Source organism: Delphinapterus leucas, chromosome 4, assembly GCF_059928025.1.
Source record: "Delphinapterus leucas isolate spDelLeu-1000000601 "Yukka" chromosome 4, BTC_Dleu_Yukka2, whole genome shotgun sequence".
NCBI classification, from domain to species: domain Eukaryota; kingdom Metazoa; phylum Chordata; class Mammalia; order Artiodactyla; family Monodontidae; genus Delphinapterus; species Delphinapterus leucas.
The window spans coordinates 84,140,584-84,168,095 of NC_143132.1; the positions used below are offsets into that span (position 1 = coordinate 84,140,584).

At 40.1% G+C, this 27,512-nt stretch overlaps 2 protein-coding genes across 10 annotated transcripts in view; both read left to right on the forward strand.

Moving 5' to 3' along the window:
• Positions 1–14,010, forward strand: part of LAMP3 (lysosome associated membrane protein 3) — a 34,766-nt gene extending 20,756 nt beyond the window's left edge. The window contains exons 5-6 of one of the 2 annotated variants that reach the window (XM_022571273.2): positions 1,022–1,192; positions 12,213–14,010. In XM_022571273.2, the coding sequence (XP_022426981.1) occupies positions 1,022–1,192; positions 12,213–12,346 (305 nt within the window). In that variant the 3' untranslated portion in view covers positions 12,347–14,010. The other variant, XM_022571266.2, reaches the window with a different exon arrangement.
• Positions 14,011–20,926: 6,916 nt separating this feature from the next.
• MCCC1 (methylcrotonyl-CoA carboxylase subunit 1) overlaps positions 20,927–27,512 on the forward strand; it is a 63,260-nt gene continuing 56,674 nt past the window's right edge. For 3 of the 8 annotated variants that reach the window (XR_016393064.1, XR_016393063.1, XR_016393065.1), the window contains exons 1-3: positions 20,927–21,125; positions 23,492–23,538; positions 26,380–26,516. Coding sequence is in view for 5 of the 8 variants with exons in the window: in XM_022571285.3 (XP_022426993.1) it covers positions 21,037–21,125; positions 23,492–23,538; positions 26,380–26,516 (273 nt within the window). In the remaining 3 variants the exon portion in view is untranslated. The other 5 variants (XM_022571285.3, XM_022571305.3, XM_089910791.1 and 2 more) reach the window with 5 other exon arrangements.

Here is a 27,512-nt window from a genome sequence, read left to right on the forward strand (position 1 = left end):
CGGACTCCCTCACTAACAGCCCGTGGATGAATTCACTGAGGTCCATAGTCTGGTCCTCAGCCCCGGAAGCCATCAGCGGCTGTTTCTTCAAGGAACCTGATGTTAAACCAAGGTCATAAAGCTGATGTATAAAATCAGAATGCCAGTTTGTTCATTCATCATGCTACTGTTTCTTATTATAACTGCAAGGGGACCAAGACAGTTGGGTACTCTGTCAATGAACTTTCTCCCATTCGGGAAACCAAACTATATTCAGAAGGGTGCCTGGTAGAGGTGGAATTAGAGCAAATGGAGTTATTAAATTTTTTTAACATCTTTATTGGAGTATAATTGCTCGTGTAAATATTTTAAATGTTTAACCCCATGGGCCTTGAAGCACTCACCTCCTTGAAACGCGTGTGCCTCTCATGAGACAGGGCCAGTCCTTGAGCAGGTCCTTCTCTCCCAGCAGCACTCAGATGGATGCAGATGGGCCTCTCCCTTCTCTATGCTTCCATGAATGATGCGACAACCCCTCCCAATGATGGGCTTAGTCCTTCCTTTTGCTATATGAATGCATTCAGTGTGGTGACATGCAAATACTCTGCTTGGTGACTTTGCATGTCTCTGCTCTGATGCATTATGAGTTCGTGTGATTTTTGTCTCAGAGAACAATCTTACTTCTTTTATTTCTGAAGTTTTTGTGGACACTTTTTTGTGTGCAGGCACTGACAATAGCCCCCATTGACTCTGCCCCCAGTGACTTAAAATAACTGAATAAAAGATTCCGAAGAGTTTTTATTTCAATGTTATCATATTCTAATTTATGTGAGATTGCCCCCATATATGGTGAACAGAGCATCAGGAAAAAGTCCCCAGACAGCACCAGGGTAATGTTTCATGAGGCAAAGGTGTCAGAACTATGGAGAACCACATCTAAGGAAGGCCATTTAACTGCACATGGGCCATCCAGCAATAGCTGGGGCTCAATGGATACTTGCCAGGATTCTTACATGTCGGTATTTCACCCTTGTGTTTTCAGAGAAAGTTTACCAAGGAATGAAAAGTGCAATGGTGATGTTTGAGACTGTGGCGGGGCATTCCTTCAAGTGTGTGAGCGAACAGAGCATCCAGCTCTCCACCCACCTTCAGCTGAAAACAATGAATATCCAACTTCAAGCCTTTGATTTTGAAGGCAACCACTTTGGAAATGGTAAGTTAAGGGATCATCATGTCACAAAGCTAAACTTCTGAGACCCAGGAGTAGTTTCAAGTTGTTTTTTGGTTGAAGCTTTCAAAGGGACAAGAATCACATGAACTTCCTAGAAGAGTATGATTCCACTAAGCTCTCAGGGTCAAGTTTCTCCGGCCAACCCTCCCTCCCACCGTTGTATGAGTCAATACCAGCCTCAAAATCAGACACTTAAACCCACTCATGTCCACTGCCCTCCCACAGCAGAATACATTCTTCTTGTCTGGCCAAGATACACATTCTGACTCATTTAAACACACACACACACAGTCAATCAATCAAAGAGTCAGAAAACGCCATCAGTAACCTCCCCTGGACAAGCTGTTGAATACTGGTAAACCCAGGTGTCTTTGGACCTTAAAAATCCTGAGTATTAGTGATGTCTAAAATTCAAGATTTCAGAATAGATTCTTTCCCACTTATGGAGGGAAAAGAGAAAGTTGTGATCATTCTAGACAGAAATACACTCTGTTGAATCCCCTCTTCTCAAATCCAAGCTGTTCCACCCAACTAGTGCTTCCTCATAGTCAGTCTTAGTTTCCATGCAACTTCTACTTTGGGTTTTTACCACCACAGAGGGAAGCAGGTTCTAACAAGAAGGCCAGGGGCAGCCCAGGGTGACTTTCCAAAAAAGCCATTTTCTCCCCACCAGGAAAACAGTATTACAAGGGTTTCTATATATGGGCAAGAATTGAACTTCAGTTTCTAAAACATCTCTCTCATAATAAGTCAATGACCTTATGAGTACTTCTCAGCTATCAAAAATAGATTTAGCTAGAGGTGTAGCTGTAAGTTAAATTTCTATAACATGAGTCTGATTTCTACTTGAATTCCACTGTAAAGCTAAAAATGTGTCTGGCAGAAAACTTCTGATATACCTGGTGGAAAGCATTCAGCAAAGGCAGTATTAAGTGTCACTTGCCTTGGATCTCCTGATATCTGTAGATTTGGTCTGAGTCCTACAATCTCTATCTTAATTTTGGACCTTTACCAGAGTCCTAAGATTAAATATTAAAATTTGCTAGTAGGTATTTCCCCCACTCTGTCATCTTGTCTCAAAATATCCAATTTGGGAAACTCTTTTAAAAATTTATTATGAAGTCTTGAAAAACCTCTATATTTAATCATGTGGTCTTAAAAATAAGGCACACACTTTCTCTTCCTCCCCCTCAGAACCTGTGTATAGAAGGAAGTAAGCAGGTCTGGGAAAGCTCTCGGTGGCAGAGATGAGAAATAAAAATCTTTTAGCAGCACACCTGGCCGCTATTAAGCAGTGCTCACGAGGAGATGTAGAAAACTATCTTTTCATTTTTTCCTCTCCCTCCTTCACCCTCTCATATACATAGTCACAAAACCCTATCAATTCTACCTCCAAAATATTTCTCTTGTTCATTCCACTGTCCCCGCTTCAGCTCAGCTCCTTATTCCCAGTCTTTGCACCTCAAAGTTCACTAAAGGTGCTCAAATGTGAAGTTGTATGTCATCCTGTAAATAATGTTTTCTACCAGAGAGTAAGAGAAGAGAGAAAAAGGAGCAAGTTAAAGAATAGAAGTTACCATACAATATGGCATTATAAAAGGCATAAGTACAAAAGACCATGGGAGCGCAGAGGAAGGCATGAGGAACACAGCGTTGCAGGAAGGGGGTCAGAGAAGTCCTGACAGATGGGTGACCCTTCAGCAGGGGCTCGGAGAACTGGAGAGGAATCCAGCAAATGTAACGCTCAGCCTTGTCAAAGAGAACGGTCATCCCAAACAGTAGGCCCCTGACCCCCTTTCTAAACCCCTTCTCTCTAAAATCTCGGAGCCTGCAAAAGCTCTCTCCGGTACCAGGAGCCCGGGGTGTCCAGCAGTCCCTTCAAGAAGCACAGAGTTTATGGGGCTTCCCTGGTGGTGCAGTGGTTGAGAGTCCACCTGCCGTTGCAGGGGACGCGGGTTCGTGCCCCGCTCCGGGAAGATCCCATATGCCGCGGAGCAGCTGGGCCCGTGAGCCATGGCCGCTGAGCTTGTGCTCTGCAACGGGAGAGGCCACAACAGTGAGAGGCCCACGTACCGCAAAAAAAAAAAAAAAAAAAAAAAAGAAGCACAGAGTTTAAATAGAAAACTTTGGCCAGGTGATACGGTCCAGGTCTGTGTTTCCAACGTTGGGAAACAAGGCTCCCGTGCTTACCCTGGCTTGAGAGTCAAGACACAATTCTGATCCTGACCCTCTGGACCTAACCAGTGTTCCTCAAAGTTGGATCTGCCTCCCAGCCATATCACAATCACCTGGGTCCCACCTCCGACCCGCTGAATCAAAACTGCTTGGGTGCGGGGCCCGGGGATCTGCAGTTTAAGACACCCCTTAAGTGATCACAGGCACTACAAGTTTCAGCCCACTGCAGTGACCCCTTCCCTTCTCATCTTCACCTGTCCATATGTCTGAGGCAGCAGGGACAGGTCCCACAGATCCATCTCTCTCTCAGTTTCCTTCTCTGTGAAGCTGAGGCGGGCAGGGGCAGTATCACTTCCCAGCATTGTGGCCAGCCTGTAACACCTGTTACTCTGACTTCAATTACAGCGGACGAATGCTTCAGTGACAGAAACAGGAGAGAAATCCCTGTGGCCGTGGGCCTGAGTATCGCAGGATTGCTTGGCGTTTTGCTAACAGCATGCCTGGTGACCAGAAAGAGGCCCAGGAGAGGATATGAACGCATGTAAAACCCCACCTTCCTCAAAGTGTGCAAGGTTAAGGCCTTGGGAATGCTGGCTGTATATTTAGCCTGAAGTGAAGGGATCAACTTTTCTAGTTGCCAACCCCACCCTCCAAATCCGATTAGGAAAATAGCATTCCACCAAAGGCCATCAGGCTAGCTACAAGACAGCTCCCACCCCACTTCTTCCTGGGTCATATGGGCTTGAGTTCCACCATCCACACGTGATAATACAGGCCTGGCTGTGAGAATTAGGGACAAGAGGCAGGGATGTGAGCAGGGTCCTGTGAGAAGGAGAAAGCAAACACCCAGAGGGAAGATTGTGTGAAAGACATTTTCAAACTGCACTGATTTTTCTTACACATTTTTTAAGAGTCTCAATATCTAGTTTTTTTAAAAAACTTTTTTACCTTTAAAAAACCTATCCATTTCAAAATAAATTCTAAAGTGATTTTAAACTCCTGGATTTTGCCCAGCTCCTGATTTACTTAAATGATAGTCTTGATAGACTCTTTTTTTTTTTAGGTTGGCTGAAGGTCTTTTTATTTTTTTTAATAAATTTATTTATTTTATTTTTGGCTGCATTGGGTCTGTTGCTGCATGTGGGCTTTCTCTAGTGGCGACGAGCGGGGGCTACTCTTCCTTGCAGTGCACAGGCTTCTCATTGCGGTGGCTTCTCTTGTTGTGGAGCACGGGCTCTAGGTGTGCGGGCTCAGTAGTTGTGGGATGCGGACTCTAGAGTGCAGGCTCAGTAGTTGTGGCACACAGGCCCAGCTGTTCCACAGCATGTGGGATCTTCCTGGACCAGGGCTTGACCCCACGTCCCCTGCAATGGCAGGGGGACTCACAACCACTGCGCCACCAGGGAAGCCCTGGAGGTCTTTTTAGACTATCATTTTTAAAAGGACGTTTTCTACACTGTTATAATGTATTATTAGTAAAAACAAAAAAAACAACTAGTAAACTTCCCAACATTCCATTTTTTAATGTAAAGGATATACGAAAGATCTTAGCAAACAAAAGAGGCTTCATACAAGTTTGTTCTCCAGTCCTTCACCTTAATTTGTTGTCTGCCTCCTTAATACCTTTTTTCTGCTCTGTCTCTATTTTTCTTTGATTTTAGTGTATCCTTGTAGATTTGTTAACTTGGGCCATCGTGGGGGGCGGAGGTAGGCAAAGCATCTAAACAGTCATAAATGGCAAAGAGAAGAGGTAGATCTACCCAGATTATTATCCACTTTCCTTTTTTAGCAAACATTTACCAAAAACAAAACAAAACAGAAAACAAAAAAAACATAAACCAGAAAATTCCTGATTGGGAGTGATTGGTGTCTGGAGGAAAATTTCTATTAAAATATGGCTTAGAATGTTATTCATGGTTTTCTACTATGTTGACTGTTTAAATAGCAGAACTGGGGTTGGACTTTCAGAGAAAGAGGAGAGTAATGGACCTCTGGATGTTTTTTACTGTTTTTACTAACAGAAACTGTTCTTGTGTTTCTGTATTTTCCAGAGGTGTTATTCATTATTTTTAAGAGGAAGTTTATGAAAGTTGGCAACCACTCTATATCCACTGCTTATCTAGGACGTGTACTGCTTTCCTTTGAGGTATTTTAGCTCTCTCCACTTTCTCAGAAGTGAGGGGGTGGGGAGAGCACACAGCAGCTTCAAGAGAGCTTCAAGAGCCCTTGAAGATGGCAGAAGGGTGAGGACGTTCCTGTTTCCTCCTTACACCAGGAGGTGTTGATGCACACCTGGGATATGAGGACCCAGTGTTCCCAAAAGTGACTCGGGTTGAGCAGCAAGGGCGTGACCTTGGAGAGATGCCATCTGTCTTCATCTCCTTCCTCCAGTGGGTGTCAGCCAGTACCCACACTAGACTCCCATTTCCAGTTCAACCTCAAGTGTGCTTGTTAGGTTCTATACCACAGAGCACGGGTTGTTTATTCACTGTGCCACTAACCACCCTGTAGAATGACTAAAGGGAGGTCCTAGTATAGAAATTTCTCCCACAGCAGAGGAAAAGGAAGTCGAATTAAAATCAAGAAGAGAGGGATAAGGCAGTTCGCTTGAGTTTAATTTTCCTTTCTACCATCTTCAATGAGGTCTTTGGAGTGACGGCTGCTGCTTAGACTCCTGTGATCTACCCCTCCCCACACACACCAATTATCTTTAAAATTGCTTTGAATTAACATTCTAGTAACCGAAAAGAACACAGGTTTCCTTGGAATGATTAGTAAATAAATGCCTGGATGCATTATTGCCTTACAGTTCTGCCCACTGTTGCAGTGATGTCCCAGGAGGGTCCTAGAGGGGAAAGTGCTGGGATTGGGACTGTGGTAGACTGGGCATCTAGAAGTGGCCTCCTCCATGTCCTGGGGTTTCCCCCGCCAGCCCCGTGCTGTGCTGCCTCCAAGTCGTCTCTTAGGGCTGCAAGGCTTACTGCAGAACACTGCTTGTCCCTTTCTAAGGTAGGGGCAGGAGGCTGTTGCGTAGGACACCGGGAAGCCTCACAAGGGGCCTCTGATCCTCTCTGGCGGCACTGGCCCCTGACCTTTGGCTCTCCTGCTGCTTGCCCTTCCAGCTGATTTCAACTCAGTTTCTCCCTTCTGCTGACGGTAGAACGCCTGAATTTACCCCTCTCTCTGCAACCTACCTAGAGACAGTAGAAACCTTCACTAATGCCCACATGGAGATAACCTATCCATTGTTCATTTTGGTGTACAGTTGACCCTTGAATGATGCTGGGGGTCAGGGCACCCACCCTCCCACGGTTGAAAATCTGTGTGTATAACAGAGTTGGCCCTCCGTTTAGGTGGTTCCCTCTGTACCTGCGTTCCTCCACCACCCGCAGATAAAGTAGTACTGTAGTATTTAATGTTGAAAAATATCTGCCTATAAATAGACCCGTGCAGTTCAAACTGGTGTCCTTCAAGGGTCAACTGTATTTCCTTCTCAAGAATATTGTTTTACAAACTGAAAGCACACAGAGGACACAGTTTGGTATCCTTGTTCCATAAGCATTTCTCCATGCTGCTAGAGGTACAAGTGTCATTACTATGGCTGCTATCCTGAATATGCTATCAACATTACACAATAATTTACTTACCTATTCTGTTATTATTGGGGATTTTTATTGTTTCTAGGTTCTCACAACGATAACGTGAATAAAGAATTACGTATGAATTACATACAAAACAGACATTGATTAACAAATTTGTATCAATGTGTGCCCGAATTTTGGGTTTGCTTCATAAACTGTTTAAAATGGTTATAATTTATACTTCACTACTAATTCTTAATTTTTAAGAAACAAATGGGAACAAAAACACATAGGTTGTGAAAAAAATTTTAAGCACTACAGAAGTATATGAAATGAAAAATTGGAGTTAAAATAGTGACTAGAGGGACTTCCCTGGTGGCGCAGTGGTTGAGAGTCTGCCTGCCGAGGCAGGGAACGTGGGTTCGTGCCCCGGTCCGGGAAGATCCCACATGCCGCGGAGCGGCTGGGCCTGTGAGCCATGGCCGCTGAGCCTGCGCATCCGGAGCCTGTGCTCCGCAACGGGAGAGGCCACAACAGTGAGAGGCCCGCGTACCGCAAAAAAAAAAAAATAATAATAATAATAATAATAATGACTAGAATTTTCCTCACAGAATTTTTCTCCCTCATTGTCTAATTGATTGAGGGGAGAAAAAAATTTTTTTAAATCTCCAGTAGCAGTCAAAAAGACGTAACCTAATGCAATAAACATTTTAAACTTATGAACAACAAAGATACAAGACTGAGAGGAAGAGTGGAGAGGCGCGGCTGAGTGGGCTCCTAACCCTCCCCAGTACACCTACCCCAAGGAGCCATACTGTGAAAAAAGAAACATCCTGTGAATGCTGACTACTCTTCCTAAAACTGGAGAGAAAAAGAGCAGCCACTTGGGACTTCCCTGGTGGTCCATGATTAAAACTCTATGCTCCCAACGCAGGGAGCCCAGGTTCGATCCCTGGTTGGGGAACTAGGATCCCACATTTCTTCAAGCTAGGTAGGAGTAGTGAAAATGGCTACTGCGGAGAAAGGCAAAATAAACACAGACTGCTGGAAATGGACTGGGGAGCCAGCCCCAAACCAGAGGACACCCCAGTCTGTAGCTAGTTCCCAAGGTATAGAAAAGAAAATAGAATCCAATTAGTTAGCTCAAGAGGAAACGAGTAAGATGAAAACAAACTACAAGACTACAGTGCAAAATTACTGCAGGAAAAAATAATATAAGATTAAACTAAATTATAGATTCAGAGTTTTCATTTTGCAAGATGAAAAAAGTTCTGGAGATGGATAGTGGTGATGGTTGCACAAAAATGTGAATGTACTTAATGTCACTGAAGTGTACACTTTAAAACAATTAAAATGGTAAATTTTATGTTGTGTATATTTTACCACAATTTTTAAAAATTAAAGGAGGGAGGGTTAGAAAGGAATATAGTTGATAAAATACAAAGAAAACCTAACTCAAGGAACAGAGAGAAATACCTGTCAATTGTTTTTTGACAATTAATAAGAACGTGAATTCCATATAACCAGAGCTCATAGAGGAGAAGTTATAATGAAAGAGTGAGGTAAATAGGACATTTCACTCCTAAGAAAACAAATTGAGCATCAAAGCAATGGATGGAAATAGTAAAAGGCAGGACAGATAGAGCTGAAAACTGAATTATCTTCATAGAGAAAAAGACTGAGTTAACCAGTTAATAAAAATTAAGATTATAATATTATAGGTAAGCTGATAGGTATGAAAGCTATTCAGATCATCTAAAATAAGGATAACTGGTGCCTCTGAAGTACAGAGTTAAAAAATAAAAAGAAGATATATTTGATGATTTAAGAGGTTTTCCTTAAAATAAATAATTGTAGTTGCAGATTGAAAGTGCACAGTGTATCTATCCCAGGGTGGGAGGGAAAAAAAAACCTGACACAGAAAACGTAACATTAAGATATATCCAAAGTAAGCCATAGAACTTTAAAGCTAAAGAATTCTTTAGACATACAAACTCCCCCTTCCCCTAAAAAAAGCAAATCACCTATAAAGGGGGAAGGTTAAAAATGGCCTCAGATTTCTTTACAATAACATTTAAAGCCAGAAAACAATAGACCAATGTCTACAAAATCCTAAGGGAAAGTGTGGCCCCAAAATATAATCTGAGTAAAAAGGTAATAGACCGATATCCTCAAACATGAAATAATTCAAGGGATACAGCACAAATGAGCTCTTCTTAAAGATACAGCTTGACAATGAAATTTGATCAGAGAGAAGCCACATTACAAGCAAGGATATCAGCAAACATCTTTCAGGAATAGAGAAAGCTCAGTTTTGTTTTGTTTTTTTAAGGCATTTTATCTATTTGAAGAGTTAACTATAAAAAGCATTAAACAATTATGGATCTGAGATTTTATCATTCCTTCTCATATATAAAATGATATATGTGCATGCTTATTCATCACAGAATTATTTGTAATATCAAAAGATTAAAAACAAACCAAGGGTCCATCAATCTGGGACAGATACATTCCACAACAGAATACTATACAGTTATAAGAAAAGAATGAGAACATACATGTTTGTGTATGTATAAGGAAAGTTATCCAAAATATATTGTTAAAAAACGTGTAATGCATAATAGTGAAGAAAGTGGGAAATAAAGTATATTTTCACTTTTGCTTATATCTGAAACATTGGAAATATGTAAGAAATTAAGTAGTTGTCTAATATTGGCAGGGGGAACTAAGAAGATGGCACAAGGGTAGAAATGAAACTTCTCAATGTACAGCATTTTATATTATTTTGACTTTAAATAGTGAATGTGTTCTAAATTTGAAACGAAATTTTAGAAATTATAGGAATTACACTTATCAAATAGAATTGAAATATTGTAAACCTGAACAATGTTCCTAAAAATATGTATAGCTCTTCAGAATTTGAGTTGGGAAGACCAGAAATAGAAGGGAATTTGTTAGTGTTAATCTTTCAAAACAGAATCAATAGATAATGTCTAACTGGAAACAGTTTCGAAAACACGTCTCTAATTTATTTTATAACCTCTTAATGCATTTCATAATCATTTATTTATTTTCTACTTGTGTATTTTTGTCTCTTCTTTGAACCTTAAAGAGATCTTTTATGCAACAATATTTCCCATGGCAAAGACACGTTTATTTGAAGTGCAGTAATTCCTCTAGTTTTGTTTTAGTTTTTTTCTTCTGTGAAATTCAAGTAACATTAAAATGAACAATTTTGGTTAAAATAGCATTTGTATGATTCCATTTTGATAAAACCACTTCTATTTATTTTTCTACCCATCTATTCTTACAGTTGTAAAGAAAGACGCCTGAAATAATGTTTGTCCATGTTTTACCAATGATAATTTCTGGGTAGGTGGTTTTCAGGAGATTTATAATGAGCATATATCATTTTTAAAAATACAATGATTTTTCTTTAAGCATACACATGAGCACACACACACTCATACACACATATATGTACAGAGGAAACAAATGCCTCAAAGATTTATGGTGATTAATTCAAGTGGAAGAAACATGGTGATTGGATAACTATTTTCTTTGTTTACTTTTCTGCATTTTAAAGATGTTTAGACAATGTAATATTAAATAGTATATAACTATATAGAAAGTAAAAGTTGCCTCTATTCCCATCCCAGTCTTCCCCCAGCTTCTTGTGTATTTTTTTGCTCTAGGCACCCATGCAGTTCTTCACAGATCTTAGTTAACTTCCCTGTCAGCACATGGAAATCTACCACATTCCTTTTGATGGCTACATCACAGTCTATTGTATGAATATACAACTGTAAATTTTTGATGGATATTTAGATTGTCAATTTTCCTCTCATAAAAGGAGATTATTATTACATATTTTTGTGTACTTTATGAATATATCTTCAGTATAAATTCCTAGTGGTGGAATTGCTGGATTGATAGGTATGTGCTTTACATTTTGTTTTGACAATTCTGTATGTTTTTTCCAAATTATTTTAACTTCTTAGATTATGTTCTTTCCTATCTAAGAAATATATATAAATATTCACATGTAATATTTAATATAACAAAATTATATATAATTTTAACAAATATGTTAATAACAAAATTATCATATACTCTAAAAGGATTCATGAAAAGCAACATTTCCCTGTCCCTCCTCTAAGAGACAAAGCACTTTAACTAGTTTTAACAATTTCTTATGGTAACTATCTCCATAATTCTCTAAAAAATAATAAAAAGCTTATCCTACTGTTTCTTAATTTATCAGCTTTAAACCTCTTGCTATGGAAGATAAGGATTTAATACTTCTTACACCATCCTTTTTATGGTTATATCACTGTTTTTTTTGTTAAATCAATAAGGTATGCATCATTATAATGTAAATATTATCCACTGCCAAATCAAATAGTGTACTACAAGCACAGTTCCTGTCTTGTATAGATTTAGTTTTTTTCCCAGGAGTCTCTAATTACCATCCCCTCTTCCCTGGCCCCTCCTGATTCTTTTTACTTGGACCTCAGGTGAGAATTGGATTAATGGTGATTCTTGGTTCAGGACATAATTTCAATATTGGTTCATGGAAGACCTCAAGGGCATATCCTCTCATCTGTTCTTGAATAAGATATAGATATAGTTCTCCATTTATTTGTATTCAGTTAAGGTCCCTTTTATTCCCAGGGCCTTGCATCTTTCTCCAGTCAAGACTGATTACATTTTAAATGAACTGAATAAATAATCTCTAACAGAATAAAGAATTTTGACAAATTTGCAAACTTTCACTTTTAAGCTCTCATAAATAATTAGGTCTATTTTCTAATACTTTTGGCTAACTAAAAGCAATAAAACAGAACTGTAAGTGTGACAAAAATGAATGTTTTAAAAAGTGGAGAAACATCACATGTTTTCAAGAGATAAGGTTTACAGTGACGCAGTCTGTTTTACGTAAGCACATCCCACTTTGCAGACAGCAACACCTGGAAGAAAACAGGACTAACAATTATTAAATATTTATTAATTTCTGAGAAGAGAAAGTTATCTTATGTCATCCTCCAACAATTTTATATATTATTTGCTTCCTTTATAAATGAGTAAATTGCAGGGTTAAATAACCCTCCCAGGTTCACACAGTTAGTGGTGGAAGCAAAAGTCAAGCACAGGTCTGACTCCAAAGCTCATATTCTCCCCACTCTAGCCTGCTTTCTGGTCTGTCCTCACTAAACCTTAGTGGCTGTATTTGTTTTTTCTCTTAGTGGACGAATGTTCATCTGACTACACAATTGTGCTTCCCGTGATTGGGGCCATCGTGCTTGGTCTCTTCGCAGTGGGTTTGATTGTTTATGCAATCCGCTTAAGGCGTGAATCTTCTGGATACCAGAGAATCTAACTGGTGCCCCGAGGGAAAAGAGAAAGGTGGAGTTTAGAGAATTCTTTCATTGTTTCCAGGATGTTGAAGACTTCCCTTGGAGTGTGGGTCCTTCCAACCGTGTAAACCACTGTCTTTCACAAAAACCAAATTTCTGACGTAAGTTCAAGCAGTACATCAATTTCAAAATATTTTTTGTTCATTTTATGAAAGATCTAGTGAGCTGTTTAAGAATATTTTCTAGTTTCCTTGAAAATATTTTAACCAAAGTCAACATTTGAGATACATTAAATTAACATAATGTATGTAAAGTGGTATATGCTCCACATTATAAACCGAAGCATCAATTGTAATTAATGTTACCTGTGTTCACATTGGGGATTTTATTTTATCCTTGATCTTTTCCACTTTTAAAAATGCTTCTGCTTTGCCTGTAAAATGTATTTTCAGTGCTTTTACTATCCATGTTTTGTAAGATGTATGTGTCTGTCAACTGACCTACCTCCTTTTCCACTTTAAATGTTTTCTAAACATCGTCAAAAAGAGCAACATATCATAGGTTGTCTAGATATTCGATGTGACACCAAGAGGAATAGATCAGCTTATATTTTTATCTTGATGACTCCTCCAGAATCACTAAAACTAAGAATTAGGTGGCTACAGACAACAGAATTAAATAATAAGCAAGAAACGATAATAATGGCCTTTCACTATTGAACAGATATGTGTCAGACACTAGGCTAAGCAGTTTATATACATCTCATTTAATCTGCACAACTTACGTGTGAGTAAACTCAGACTTAAAGAAATTAATCACTTAAATGTCACCCAGCTAACAAGTGGCAGAGCCTGAATTTGACTTCCTGTTGGTCTGGGACCAAGGTCTCTGGTCTTTTCACTACATCAAATTGCCTACAAGAACAATGACAGTAAGTGCTGCCTGAAGCCTCATACTGGCATATGCTCCCTTTTACAGAGGAAATTATTTTGTCCAGAATCACAAGAGATTATGGTACATGAAAGGAGGGCTTAATGGGAAATAAAATAGCCTATCTTTAATGAAGTTCTCTACTCCCTCAAAGAAAACTGAGAGGCTCTGTAAAACATTCGTTTCTCATTTTTATGGGATTGTTAAGCTGTGAGTCTAAGGATAAAGGAATGGAGTAAATTTCTCAAGGCATTTTTTATTTCTTTGAAAGAGAAATTGAACCGCTAACCAACTTTTGTTTCTCGAATGTACATCTCCCTCTTGTGGTAACTTGCTTCTTCTGCAGTTTTATGGCCACGTTTTCACTCTAGTTCACGTTTTTCTGTAGAGAAGCCAAGAATTTTATTCCTCCTTTGTTTTTACTACCAAAGAAATGTTAACAGAAAAGACCACACACCCCTAGCATTCGTTAGTAAAGGAATGATTCGAGTCACCCTGGAGAACATATTCACTTTCCTGACTTTTTCTCTTATGGCTCAGTAGGGTTGGCAAGGACCTGCCTTTAGCCTTAATAGAATATTGAATTGTATTAAAAGTTTTTGTAATAAAAACTTACCTTGGAGATTTATGTCATTCGTTTTTTGTGCTATTAAAAATTTTGTTTTACAACCTTAGTGGAGGTTGTTGCTTGAATCAGTAAGTTAAATCGTCTTCCTAGAAATAATTTATTTTGTTCTATTCTCCACTGCCACATTATTACTAGGTAGGAAGACCTATTTGAGAGAAACTGAATTTCTGAGAAGATAAACCATATTAAAGTTATAAATTAAATTTCTCAACTCTCAGTCCAGACTACCTGATTGGATCACTGGTTTATTTAAGTGCTGCCACAATTACCCATTCATTCATTCATCCAACCAACATCGATTAAGGACTTCCTAAACGCCAGACAGTCTGGTAGGGGCTGAGATAAATCAGAAGACGTCCTGTGTTAGTTATCTATAGCTGTGTAACAAATTGCCCTGAAACCTAGCAGCTTAAAACAACATTTATTATCTCACACAGTCTCTGAGGGTCAGAAATCTGGGAGCAGCTTAGCTGGGAGGCTCTGGCTCAGGGTCTCTCACCAGGTGGCAGTTCGGCTGTTAGCCAGAGCTGCAGTCATCTGAAGGTTCAAATGGGGCTGAAGGATCTACTTCCAAGTTCACACCATATGGCATATCCAAAGGGATGCTCACAACATGGCAACTGGCTTTCCCCAGAGCAAGAGATCCAAGAGAGAGAGACGACCACCTAATCACAGAAGTGACATGCCATCACTTCTGCTGTATCCAGTTGGTCACATTGGCCATCCCTGGTACAATGTAGGAGTGAAGACCAGGAGAGGTAGAAATCAAGGGGGGGCTGTCTTGGATGCTGTCTACCCCACGTCCACTGTCAAGGTAGAATTACTGGTTTACTTCTGTGGGGAAACCCGCGTATAGAAATTCCAGTGCAGGGCTTCCCTGATGGCGCAGTGGTTGAGAGTCCGCCTGCCGATGCACGGGACACAGGTTCGTGCCCCAGTCCGGGAAGATCCCACATGCCGCGGAGCGGCTGGGCCCGTGAGCCATGGCCGCTGAGCCTGCGCGTCCGGAGCCTGTGCTCCGCAACGGGAGAGGCCACAGCAGTGAGAGGCCCGCGTACCACAAAAAAAAAAAAAAAAAAAAAGAAAATCCAGTGCATACACAAAGAAAAGTGGTTTAATAGGAACCTATACAAAAGGTAGTAGGAGCAGGGCTGATTCCAGCCTGCTTCCAACTCTGCCCCAGATGTAGCACACCCCCAGGAGAACAGCCTCTCAAGCCCTGGCACTGACAGTCTATGGACCAGCCACTGCTCAGGCTGACTTGCCTTTCTACGAAGGCTCGTTGTTGGCCCATGCTCTGTAATATTCATTTATAGCTTTGCCCCAGGAATTTGTCAACTCTCCTGTCCTCTGTCATAATGTAATCCAAAGCGATCTAGACTGCACAGACATCCCATGGAATATCATTGAACCACTACATTGATGACATCATGCTAATTATACAGGACAAGCATGGAGCAATTATTCTGCTGGACGCCTTGGTTAAACATATGTGTTCCAGGAGGTATGAAGATTCAGGGACTGACTACTTCACTGAAGTATTTAAGGACATGGATGATCAAGGACATGCCAGAATATCCCCTCCAAAATAAAATACAGATGTTTTTCATCTTGCATCCTTTCCACAAAGAAGGAAACACAGAGCCAGTTAGGCCTCTTTGGGTTCTGGTGACAACATTCTACAGCTAGGAAAATTCCTCTGGTCCATTTACCAGGTGACATAGAAAGCAATCAGTTTTGAGTGGGACCAGATCAGGAAAGGGCAGTACAGCAACTCCAGGCCACGATGCAATCAGCCCTGCTGCTTGAGCCAGACACTCAGACAGACCTTACAGTGTTGGAGGTTTCAGCAGTGGGTAAAGGTACAGCACGAAATTTTTGGCAAACTCTAGTGGGAGAATCATAACAGGCCCTGGGCATTCTGGAGCAAGGCCATGGCCATGCCATTTGCAGCAAAGAAATATATACCCTTTGAGAAACAGCTCTTGGCATGTTACTGGGTGTTGGAACACTTGACCTTGGGACACTAAGTGACCATATATCCGGAATTGACCATTTTTGAGCTGGATTCTGTCAAATCCACTAAGTAAGGAAGCTGGATGGGTCTAACAGTAATCAATTGCAAGATGGAAATGGTACATCCAGGATCAAGCCCAAGCAGGTTCAGAGAGCATATATAGGTAAGAGAATTTCTTTGTTTTAGGAAATACACATTAAAGTAGTTAGGAGTAAAAAAGGGCATCATGTCTGCAACTTACTTGCAAATGGTTCAGAAAAAGAAGTATGAGTATATGAGAGTGTGTGTTTGTGTGTGTGTGTGTGTGTGTGTGTGTGTGTGTAGGTACACGGAGAGCAAAAGATAAAGCAAATGTGGTAAAATATAAACACTTGGGATTTATAGGTGAAGGGTACTATTCTTGTAGCTTTTCTGTAAGCCTGAAGTTATGTCAAAACAAATCCAAAGTATGTAAAAGGGTGTATAATAAAAAGCTGTCACCATCCTGCTATCCTGTCCCTGTCTTGGAGCCAACAACTTTTCTTTCCCAGAGGCTATTGCTACATACATAAGCATGTATGTTTTGTCTTTCTCCTATTTTTACACAAATGATAAAATAATAACCACAGTTCTGCACATTGCTTTTTTCACTCATCAATGAATCTTAATATATGAGTACATATAGTGCTGTCTCATTCTTTTTTTAGTGGCTGCACAGTAATCCATTAAATGTATACCCATACATTTATTTAACCAGTCTCTTTTAATTAGTTTGTTATTTCCAACAATGAAACAATAAGTTTCCTTAATCAGGCATCATTTCAAATATCTGTGAGTATATCTTGGGTGATTTCTAAGAAATAGCTTTGCTAGTTTCAAAACTTTGTGAATTTGCAATTTTGATAACTATTACCAAAGTACTCTGCATAATGGTTGTACCAATTTTCACTCAATAACGATAACACTCTCATGCCCCTAACTAATTACAGTGTTATTAAACGTTTGATATATGCTAATGTGACAGGTGAAACATGGTATATCATTATAGTTGTATTTTTTATTTATTTATAAATTTATCTTTTTATTTATTTATTTTTGGCTGCATTGGGTCTTCATTGCTGCGCGTGGGCTTTCTCTAGTTGCGGCGAGCAGAGGCTACTCTTCATTGCAGTGCGTGGGCTTCTCATTGCGATGGCTTCTCTTGTTGCGGAGCACGGGCTCTAGGTGCATGGGCTTCAGTAGTTGTGGCATGAGGGCTCAGTAGTTGTGGCTCACGGGCTCTAGAGCACAGGCTCAGTAGTTATGGCGCACGGGCTTAGTTGCTCCGCGGCATGTGGGATCTTCCCGGACCAGGACTCAAACCCGTGTCCCCTGCATTGGCAGGCGGATTCTTAACCACTGTGCCACCAGGGAAGCCCTATAGTTTTAATTTGTATTTCTTTGATTTGTAATAAGGTCAAGTGCCTTTTACATTTATTTACATTTCCTATTCTGTGAACTCCTCATATTCTTTTTTTTTCTTTATACTTGTTAGTTTCCCCCTTAGCTTTATTGAGGTATAACTGACAAGCAAAATTGTATATATTTAACATGTACAATGTGATGAGTTGGTATATGTATACATTGTGAAATTATTACCACAGTCAGGTGATGAGAATACTTAAGATCTACTCTCTTAACAAATGTCAAATATACAATACAGTATCATAATTAGAGTCACCATGCTGTACATTAGATCCCCAGAACTTATTCATCTTATAACTGAAAGTTTGTTCCCTTTGACCAGCATCTCCCCTTTTCCCCCCACCCCTCAGCTCCTGGTAACCACCATTTTACTCTCTGTTTCTATATGTTTGACTTTTTTTTTTAAATTCCAAATATAAGTGAGATCATACAGTATTTATCTTTATCTGGCTCATTTCACTTAGCATAATATCCTCCAGGTTCATCCACGTTGTTGCAAATGGCAGGATTTCTTTCTCATGGTTGAATTATATTCCACTGTGGTGTGTTTGTGTGTGTATAATCTTCATTCATTCATTCAGTCAACAGATACTTATGTTGTTTCTATATCTTGGCTCCTGTGAATAATGCTGCAATAAAGGTGGTAATGCATATATCTCTTCAAGATACTGATTTTGTTTCCTTCAGATATATGTCCAGAAGTGGGATTGCTGAATCATAGAGTAGTTCTATTTTTAATTTTCTGAGGACTCTGAATAATGATGTTTTCCATAATGACTGTCCAATTTACATTCCCACCAACAGTGTACAAGGGTTCCCTTTTCTCCACATCCTCACCAACACTTGTTATCTTTGTCTTTTTGATAATAGCCATCCTAACAGGTGATACATCATTGTGGTTTTGATTTGCATTTCCCTGATGACTAGTGGTGTTGAGCACCTTTTCATGTAGGTGTTAGCTGTTTGTATGTCTTCTTTGGGAAAATGTCTCTTTGGGTCCTTTGCCCATTTTTAATTGGATTATTTGTTTTTTGCTACTGAGTTGTATAAAGTCTCTCTACATTTTAGATATTAACCCCTTGTCAGACATATGGTTTGTAAATATTTACTCCTATTCAGCAGATTCCCTTTTCATTTGTTGATAGTTTCCTTTGCTGATGAAGCTTTTTAGCTTGATGTTGTCCCAACTTCATTTTTGCTTTTTTTGCCTTTGGTTTTGGTGTCATATCTAAAAAATAAAAAACCAATGTCAAGAAGCATTTTCCCTATGTTTTCTTCTAGTGGTGTAAGGCAGGGTCCAGTTTCACTCTTTTGTATGTGGATGTCCAGTTTTCCTAACAGTGCTTATTGAAGGGACTATTCTTTCCCCATTGGGTGCACTTGGCACCCTTGTCAAAGATTAGTTGATCATATATGCGTGGGTTTACTTCTGGGCTCTCTATTCTGTTCCCTTTGTCTCTTCATATTCTTTGAAGCTTTTCTCTTGCATTATAGATCTTTTTTCTTATTGATTTGTAGGAGTTATTTATATATTAAGGAAAGTAGACCTTCATCTGTGATAAGAGTTATAAAATTATTCCTAGTTTACTTTTTTTCTATATATATGTTTAGTTGTGCAGATTTTCAAAAAACATCATGTAGTTGAATTTATCACTTCTTTTTCTGTTATAGTTTCTGAGTATTGTGTTACACTTAGAAAAACCTTTCCTTCTTTAAGATATCCTATGATATATTCTAGCCCTCTTATGATTTCATCTTTTATATTTAATCTTTTATCCATTTGGAACTTATTTTGATATTAGGTATGAGGAGTGAGTAGGGATTCAACTTACTTTCCCCCCAGAGGGCTTGCCACTTGTCCCAATACCACTCTTGAATTATTGAGTCTTAAAATCTAGACTGAATGTTGAATTTTATCAAAGACCTATTAAGCATCTATGAACATGATACAATTTTTTCTCTTTTAAACTATTAATAAGATTAGTTATATTAATATTGAATCTTCTTACATTTCTGTAATAAACCTTAATCATGGTGTATTACTCTTTCCATATGCTACCAGATACTTTAGTTAGTAATATACTTGGGATTTTTCCATTAATATTCGTAAGTGAAGAAATTGGACTATAGTTTTGTGTGTGTGCGTGTGTGTATGTGTGTGTGTGTGTGCTATCTTTGTTAGATTTTGGTACCAATGTTATGCTCACCTCATAAGATTTTGGAGGACTTCCAATTTTTTCTGTGCTCTGGGTCAGAATTAGTAGCATTGGGGTCAACTACTATTTACCATTTTGGTGGAGTTTCCTTGTGAAACAAGGTGAGTCACGTGCTTTGGGGATGGAGGTGAAGGTGGAAATGAAGGCAGTAGGAACGATAGGTCTTTGATAATATTCTCTTGTTCTTCTGTGGTAATGGTTTAATTAGATTTTCTATCTCATGATCTATTTGGGTAAACTGTATTTTCTTATCTTGAACAGCATCCATTTCATCCAGGTTTTCAAAGTTTATTTGCTTAAAGTTGAGCAAAATAGTCTCTTACAAATTTATAATTTTTTCCTATACCTGCACCTTTTCCCCACTTACCTTTTTTTTTTCTTTTTAATCATAGGAAGTGTGCATTTCTCCCCTTCACTTCTGATTAGATTAGTTACTATTTTTTTATTGATTTATTTTCTGAACTCCTGGACTTATTAGTGCTTCGATATTAGTTTTCTTATTTCATTTATTTCTTTAACTTTTTTTTTTTTTTTTTGCTGTACGCAGGCCTCTCACTGCTGTGGCCCCTCCCGTTGCGGAGCACAGGCTGCGGACGCGCAGGCTCAGCGGCCACGGCTCACGGGCCCAGCCGCTCCGCAGCATGTGGGATCTTCCCGGACCGGGGCACGAACCCGTGTCCTGTGCATCGGCAGGCGGACTCTCAACCACTGCGCCACCAGGGAAGCCCCATTTATTTCTTTTTAAAAAATCTTTACTACTTTATTATGCTTTATTTATGTATTTTTTTCTAACCCTTAAATTGGATGATTAATTTACGTTCACTATAATTTTCCTATAAGCCCGGCTTTAGTTAAATCAAATAGGCATCTATATGTAGTGTTTTCATACTTTTGTTTTCTAGATATTCTGCAATTCGGTTTTGACTTCCTCTTTTCCTCAACAGTCCGTTAAAACACTTTTATAAAAGCTCAGGGTGGTTTTAAATTTAATTTTAGTTATTTATTTTATTTTATCCATTCTTGAGATCACTACAGAATTTTATCTTGCTCTCCACTCCATTTGACTTTTTCCCCATGACTCTGCCTCGCCCACTTCCTTGCGGCTTTAATAATAATGGTCAGGAGCAGTGTTCCAGAACGAAGGAACGCCGAGGGCCAAGGGAAGAAACAGCGTTCCGAGTCCAAGGAAGGCTGAGGACATAGCCGACCCCGCCTCCGGTTGGCACAAGGGGCGGAGGGAGCGGGGACCGCACCCCCGCGGCACGCGGACAGACTGGCCAATCGCCGCAACCCAAGCCCTGCTCTGTTCTTTGATTGGTTTTGGTGGAGACGCCCCCACCACCCTTCGGTTCGCCTATTGCTTGGCTCTGACCTGGACGGTGGCCGGCGGAGGACAACAGGCTAGCAGAGCGGAGGCAAGGTTTTGCAGTGAGTGGGATACAGAGTCTAAGCGTCGGAGCGTGACGGGGCTGCCGGGACATGGCGGCGGCCTCTGCGTTGTCGGTCCTGCTGGTGACGGCGGAGAGGAACCGATGGCAGCGAGTCCCGAGTTTGCTGCTGCCGCCGAGGTAACGGCGGGTGGAGGGGCGGTGGATCAGTGTCGGGACCGGGGATGAATGGACTCGTGCGGCGTGTGAGAGGCGCGGAGGGACCGAGGGTAGAGAGGGAGGAGGGGAGGACGGAAGAAAAACTCCAGCCCAGTCCGGGGGAGGTTCTGCTTTCAGTCTCGGCATCGGGAGGGAGACACACACTTTCTTCTCCCTTCCAGCCTTCAGCATTCTGCCCATTTTTGTGGAGTGGGGGAGGGGTGGAGGTGAGCCTGCCGTCTCCATGCTCCCCTCGCCATAGGGGCAAGAATAACGCTTGTACAGCTCCTAATCATTAACACTGTGTTTTCACTGCATTCCCTCTTTGGGGAGCGTTGTTATGATCCCGCTTCTGGTGAAGTCCGAAGGGGTCAAAGACTTGCCCTAGTTTACACTAGTGGTAAGAAATGGCGCCAGGATGCTGAAGACTCTTGGAGTTCTTTCCTTTTGCTGAAATGAATCAAGTTAACAAAAGCAAATTTGTCTCCGGAGAGCTGAGAGGTTTTGTCAACAGCTTTGTACACACATTTGAACAAAGCTATCAGATGGCTCACTCTAACTAACCTGACTCCAGATCAGTTTCAGATTTTAAGCTTCGGAGACAATTACTGGCAGTGAAGACACCCTCAGGTTTCCAGGTAGCAAGCTTCTTTAGCTTCCTTTGCCTTCTCTTCCCTCCTCCTCCATCATTCTGGAAACATAGTATAGCTTAGTGCTGAAGGGCACAGACTCTGCACTCAGAAGGCAGGGGTCTCAGCTTTGCTACTCTGGGTGTGTGAGTAACCTTGAGAAAGTTAATTATCCTCAGTGCTTCAATTTCTTTACCTAGGAGGAGGTGATGATACTATCCCTAGAAGAGATAATACTAGTGCCTTAGAATGTGTGAATTAAATGAATTAATATTAATGTAAAGAGGCTTAAACAGAATCTGATGCATATGAATCAATCCATAGATGTAGCCTTTGCAGACTCAATGATTTGCCTTAAGTTTTTTTTATTGCTTTTATTGTCCAAAAGTTATTGTATGAATGTAGATTTTTAATTACTTAATTGTAGGACTAGCCCCAGAGCAAAATATGACAGTTGATGAAAGCAATGTTAGTGCTCTTCTTTTCCTCCTGATTTTTCTTTTCTTAGGTTTCCAGGGCTCTTCAGGATATTACACAGACCCATTTTCTCTCACTTCCCTCTCCCTCTCACATCTTAGCTATTATGTATAGAACCATCCTCAAGTGGTTGTCACCCTGGAAAATGTTAGAGTTAATGGCATGTAGAATTAAAATCTTATCAGTATATAGGGTGTTTACATGTCTTTTTGTGTCATGATTATGTAGTAACTCAGCAAAGAAATCTAGTCTAGTGATGGAATTTTAAAAACGAGAAGAAACTGGTATAGAAATTCTTGAATCAGGATGGAATAATCGCATGGAAGCAACTTCTTAATGTTTTTTAAGCCATTTTAAATTGTAGTGTAGATAATGGTGAAAAATGGAATAGACCAATCAGAACGTTGCTGGGATAGAAGATTATAGTTAAGTGGTGTGTGTGGGGGAGGTGGTTGTCTCTTGGTTTTCACTGGAAAATGGCAGAAGAAAACTTTAGTTCATCAGTGTCCTTAAAACTGAATCAGAGTCTTAAGCTGGGTTTACCAAGAAGCAGCCATTTTATAGACACATTGCCCAGGACAGGCCTTGAATCTTATTGGTAAGCGTATCTGAAGATTGTGATGGGAAGATGCTGTGATTCCCCACCTCCCCACTGAAGATCAAGAAAGCGAGGTCAGTTGATTGGAAAGATGTGGGAAAGCAGTAGCCTCCTGAGAAAGCCATCTTGTGGAACTCAAGTACCAAAGCTGTGGGTCTTCCCAGGACATTTTATTTAATAAAATGGAATAGAACAGGAACTATCGAAACATAGGGGAAATTTTCTTGCATGAAACTTCTGTGTGTGTACTGGCTTGTGAAGTCAAACATAGTTTTTACTTTGGGATCTGGTGTAAAAAGTTTGAAAACAAGCTGAACTGGAAGATCTTGAAGTACCTTGGCTTTCTAATTGTTTCTGACTCCGTGGTCATTTGCCAGCCTCAGGAATGAGCCGGTTAGGTGATCCGCTCAAGGACACTTAGTACCAGGGAGAACAGCCAGAACTGTAACTTTTGATTTCTAGATTCGTTTTCTTCCCACAAAGTAAATCTTATTGAATCACTCTGTAGGCTTAAGGTTTAAATGTAACTAAAGTCATATCTAGACTTGGTTGCAAGTTTTTAAAAATTGAGATTCTTTTGAGAGAACAATGACAGATCTTACATATCCTGTTTAATCATAATTACATTTGGATTCATTTTATAGGGGATGGACTTGGAAGCAAAGAGCCATGAAGTATGCAACTACCACAGGTACTGACACCCTCTTCTATTTGGCCTTGTTTCAGGTTATGAAGTAAGAAAGGGAAATGTTTAATTATTTAATGTGTGCATAATACAATTAGTTTTTATATACTGTCGAAGTTTTGAATTTTCATGATTACTTTCTTTGTATTGAGTCAATGGTTTTCACCTCTTACGTTAAATCTCTCTTGCTTTTGAGTCTAAAATATATAGGTAAATAGTTAAGGACATTTTATGTTTATGTTGTTATTTGTTTGACCCTCTTTAGTGTATTGAATTGAAAAAGCATAAATATGATGGTCTAAATCAGTGCTTGAAAACAGCTCTTTCAACTAGCAGGAATTTTTTTTTTTTTTTCAAAAAAAGTGTTACGTAGAGTTCCCAACTGTAAACATTTAAAAGTGTAACTTCCGGTTGACTGAGTGTAGCCCCCTCTTCCAACATATACCTGCATGCTTCACCCTAGCACTCCTTGTGACAGCTTGGGCTCTATAGACCCCGGTTGAAAAACATAGTATTTTGTTTTTTGTTTGTTTTTTATAATGATGCTGAGCTTTTTTTCTTTTTTAAAAAAATATTTATTTTTTGGCTGCGTTGGGTCTTAGTTGCGGCACGCAGGATCCTTCATTGCGGCGCGTGGGCTCTTTGTTGTTGTGCACAGGCTTCTCTCTAGTTGTTTCGCGCGGGCTGCAGAGCACGCAGGCTCAGCAGTTGTGGCGCGCGGGCTTAGTTGCCCTGTGGCATGTGGGATCTTAGTTCCCCGACCAGGGATCGAACTGGCATCCCCTGCATTGTAAGACCGATTCTTAACCACTGGACCACGAGGGAAATCCCAAAAAACATACTTTGAAATTATATAAAACTTTATTTTTTGAGAAATATAAATATTATAAACTGTCAAAAACATTTATTTCATGTGTGATGATGGAAGTGTATTTTATTTATTAATACAATAACATGTCATATGATACTGATGGCCAGTGAACTGGCGCAGTATTCATTTATATTGCAAGAACCACACACGCCTGTGTACAGAGGGATAGAGGCAGTGGAGCAGAGTGATGAAGAGCTCACATTCTGGAGTGAAGCTAACCTGGGTTCAAATCCTGGAGCTACCATTTTTTTTAGCTCTATGGTTTCAGGAAAGCAGTATCTCTTTCAATCTTAATATCTTCATTTTTAAAATTGAGATAATAATAATAGCCTCTACTTCATTGGATGGTTGTGAGGATTTAAGTCCAAGTTGAGTGTTTAGCAGAGGACCTGGGGCGTAGAGAATAGGTATTAAAGTTTAGTTATTATTAACTGTGCTTTTTTTTTTAGCTATTGTAATTTGATCTTTGACATAACAAAACATCTTTTAATTTTATTTTAAATTGAAAAAGTTGAGTAAGAATTTATTAATAAGAGTATCTTGAATTTCATGACTTCTAAAGGTTTTTTAACAGTTCTCCCTGATCTGATCCCACTGGCATTGATTCTAATCGAGGTCAAAATGGAAAGGCAGCAGAAACTAACACACCATTGTAAAGCAATTATACTCCAATAAAGATGTTAAAAAAAAAAAACAACCCACAATGAGGGGGTACTTCCCTGGTGGTCCAGTGGTTAAGACTCCACACTCCCAATGCAGGGGGCCCGGGTTCGATCCCTGGTCCGGGAGCTAGATCCTGCATGTATGCCACAGCTAAGAGTGTGCATGCTGCACCTAAAGATCTCGCACATCGCAACAAAGAATCCCACATGCCGCAACAAAGATCCTGAGTCCCGTAGCTAAACCTGGTGCAGCCAAAGCAAACAAACAAAAAAAGGAACGGCAAAGAAGATAACTTGGTTTACCCAGAGAGGCAATCTGCAATAAAGACAATAGAGACACTATAAGTTAAAGTGACCCTATCTCTGCAAAGGTCTAACTTTACCCTACACAAGTAGCAACATCTACAAATATTGGACATTGAAAAGAAATGCACTGATATTAGCTAAAATAGTTATTTGAGGCTTTGTTATTCTGATTTTACCAAAACAAATGTTTATAACCTAGTTAATATGAGAGAATATTTACATTTGGCCCTCTAGTATCCACAGGTCCCACATCTGCAGGTTCAACCAGCCAAGGATCAAAAATATTTGAAAATTCCAGGAAGTTTCCAAGGCAAATCTTGAATTTGCTGTGCACTGGCAACTATTTATATAGCATTTACATTGTACTTACAACTGTTTAAGTAGCATTTTAAAAATATTTATTTATTTATTTATTTATTTTTGGCTGCGTTGGGTCTTCGTTGGGTCTTCATTGCTGTGCGCAGGCTTTCTCCAGTTGCGGCGAGCAGGGGCTCTTCCTTGCGGCACACGGGCTTCTCATTGCAGTGGCTTCTCTTTGTTGCGGAGCATGGGCTCTAGGCATACAGGCTTCAGTAGTTGTGGCACATGGGCTGAGTAGTTGTGGCTTGCGAGCTCTAGAGCACAGGCTCAGTAGTGATGGTGCATGGACTTAGTTGCTCTACGGCATGTGGGATCTTCCTGGACTAGGGCTCGAACCGATGTCCCCTGCACAGGCAGGGAGATTCTTAACCACTGTGCCATCAGGGAAGTCCCTGTAGCATTTATATTATATTAGGTATTATAGGTAATCTCGAGATGATTTGAAGTAAACTGGAGGGTATGGGTAGGTTATATGCAAATACTACACCATTTTATATAGTATTAGTATTTATGCATCTGCGGGTTTTGGTGTCTGCAGGGGTCCTGGAACCAGTTCACCATGGATACTGAGGGACAACTATATTTTGCATTCTCATTCCTTAATTCCCCAGTAACATTTGTATATGCTTTTCATGGTATTTTAAACAGGACGAAACATTACCAAGGTCCTCATTGCAAACAGAGGAGAAATTGCCTGCAGGGTGATACGAACAGCCAAAAAAATGGGTGTACAGTCTGTGGCTGTTTATAGTGAGGCCGACAGGAATTCCATGCATGTTGACATGGTACGTTGTTAAAAACTGGAAGTCAAATTTTGTAAGTGGTTGTATTTGTTTATTGTGTCGGTATTTTACTTCTTTGTTGACGGTTTATATTTGCTAGTATTAACAGTGTCTAAGTAGGTAAGTTCAAACTGCTCACTAAAAATTTATCTTGGGAACCTTTTCCAAACGTAACACCAGTGGAAGTACACTGTGTGCCTAGTGGTGTAGTTGACTTCTAGGCAAGGTCCTGTCTCATCAAGGATTGGTTAAAACGGTTCAGAGAAGGTGGCTGACCCACAGATCACACTGTCAGTGGCGCACATCCAGATCCCTGATGTACCAGGAGAAGGATCGAGGTCAGTCTTAGCAACTACCAGTTACTGGCCAAGGGATCTTAGACAAGTCTTTTAATGTTTCTGAGCCTTGGCTTAACTGTAAAATTATGAGCAGCTTCACCTGGGCTTTCCACACTGCCACTTTTCCCTTGAATTCTGTGCAGGGACTATCTCAAACCAGTTTTGCTCCATTCCAACCTGACTCTCCCTCTACCACCTATTCTCAGCAGATGATCTTGAGTCACAGAGGACGTAGAATTGAGCTTCCTGCCACAGAATCTGCTCACTGCATCTGCATCTGTCCTCTTCCCATCCAAGGCTAGTTGTCTTCCTGTGCTGTGGAGTCCTTCTCCTCTCCCCTGTTAAGAATCTTCCATTTTCTTCTTTTCTCATTGTATACTGTCACTCTAGATCATATCATCAAGTCCTGTGGCTTTGCTAAAAACTTCCAAATGTCTATTTCTAGCCCAGGCTTTCTTTTGAACATGATACATGTCTATCCAGCCTCCCACTCAACACCTCCACCTGCATGGGCACCAAATCAGTGTGTCTGAAATTGAACTCATCACCTTTCATCTGTACTGAGCATGCTTTTCTTGGAGACTTCCCTAACCCAGTAGGTGGCAACACCATCGCTCATAAAAATAATAATGCCAGAGATCGGGGAGTCTTTGAATATCTC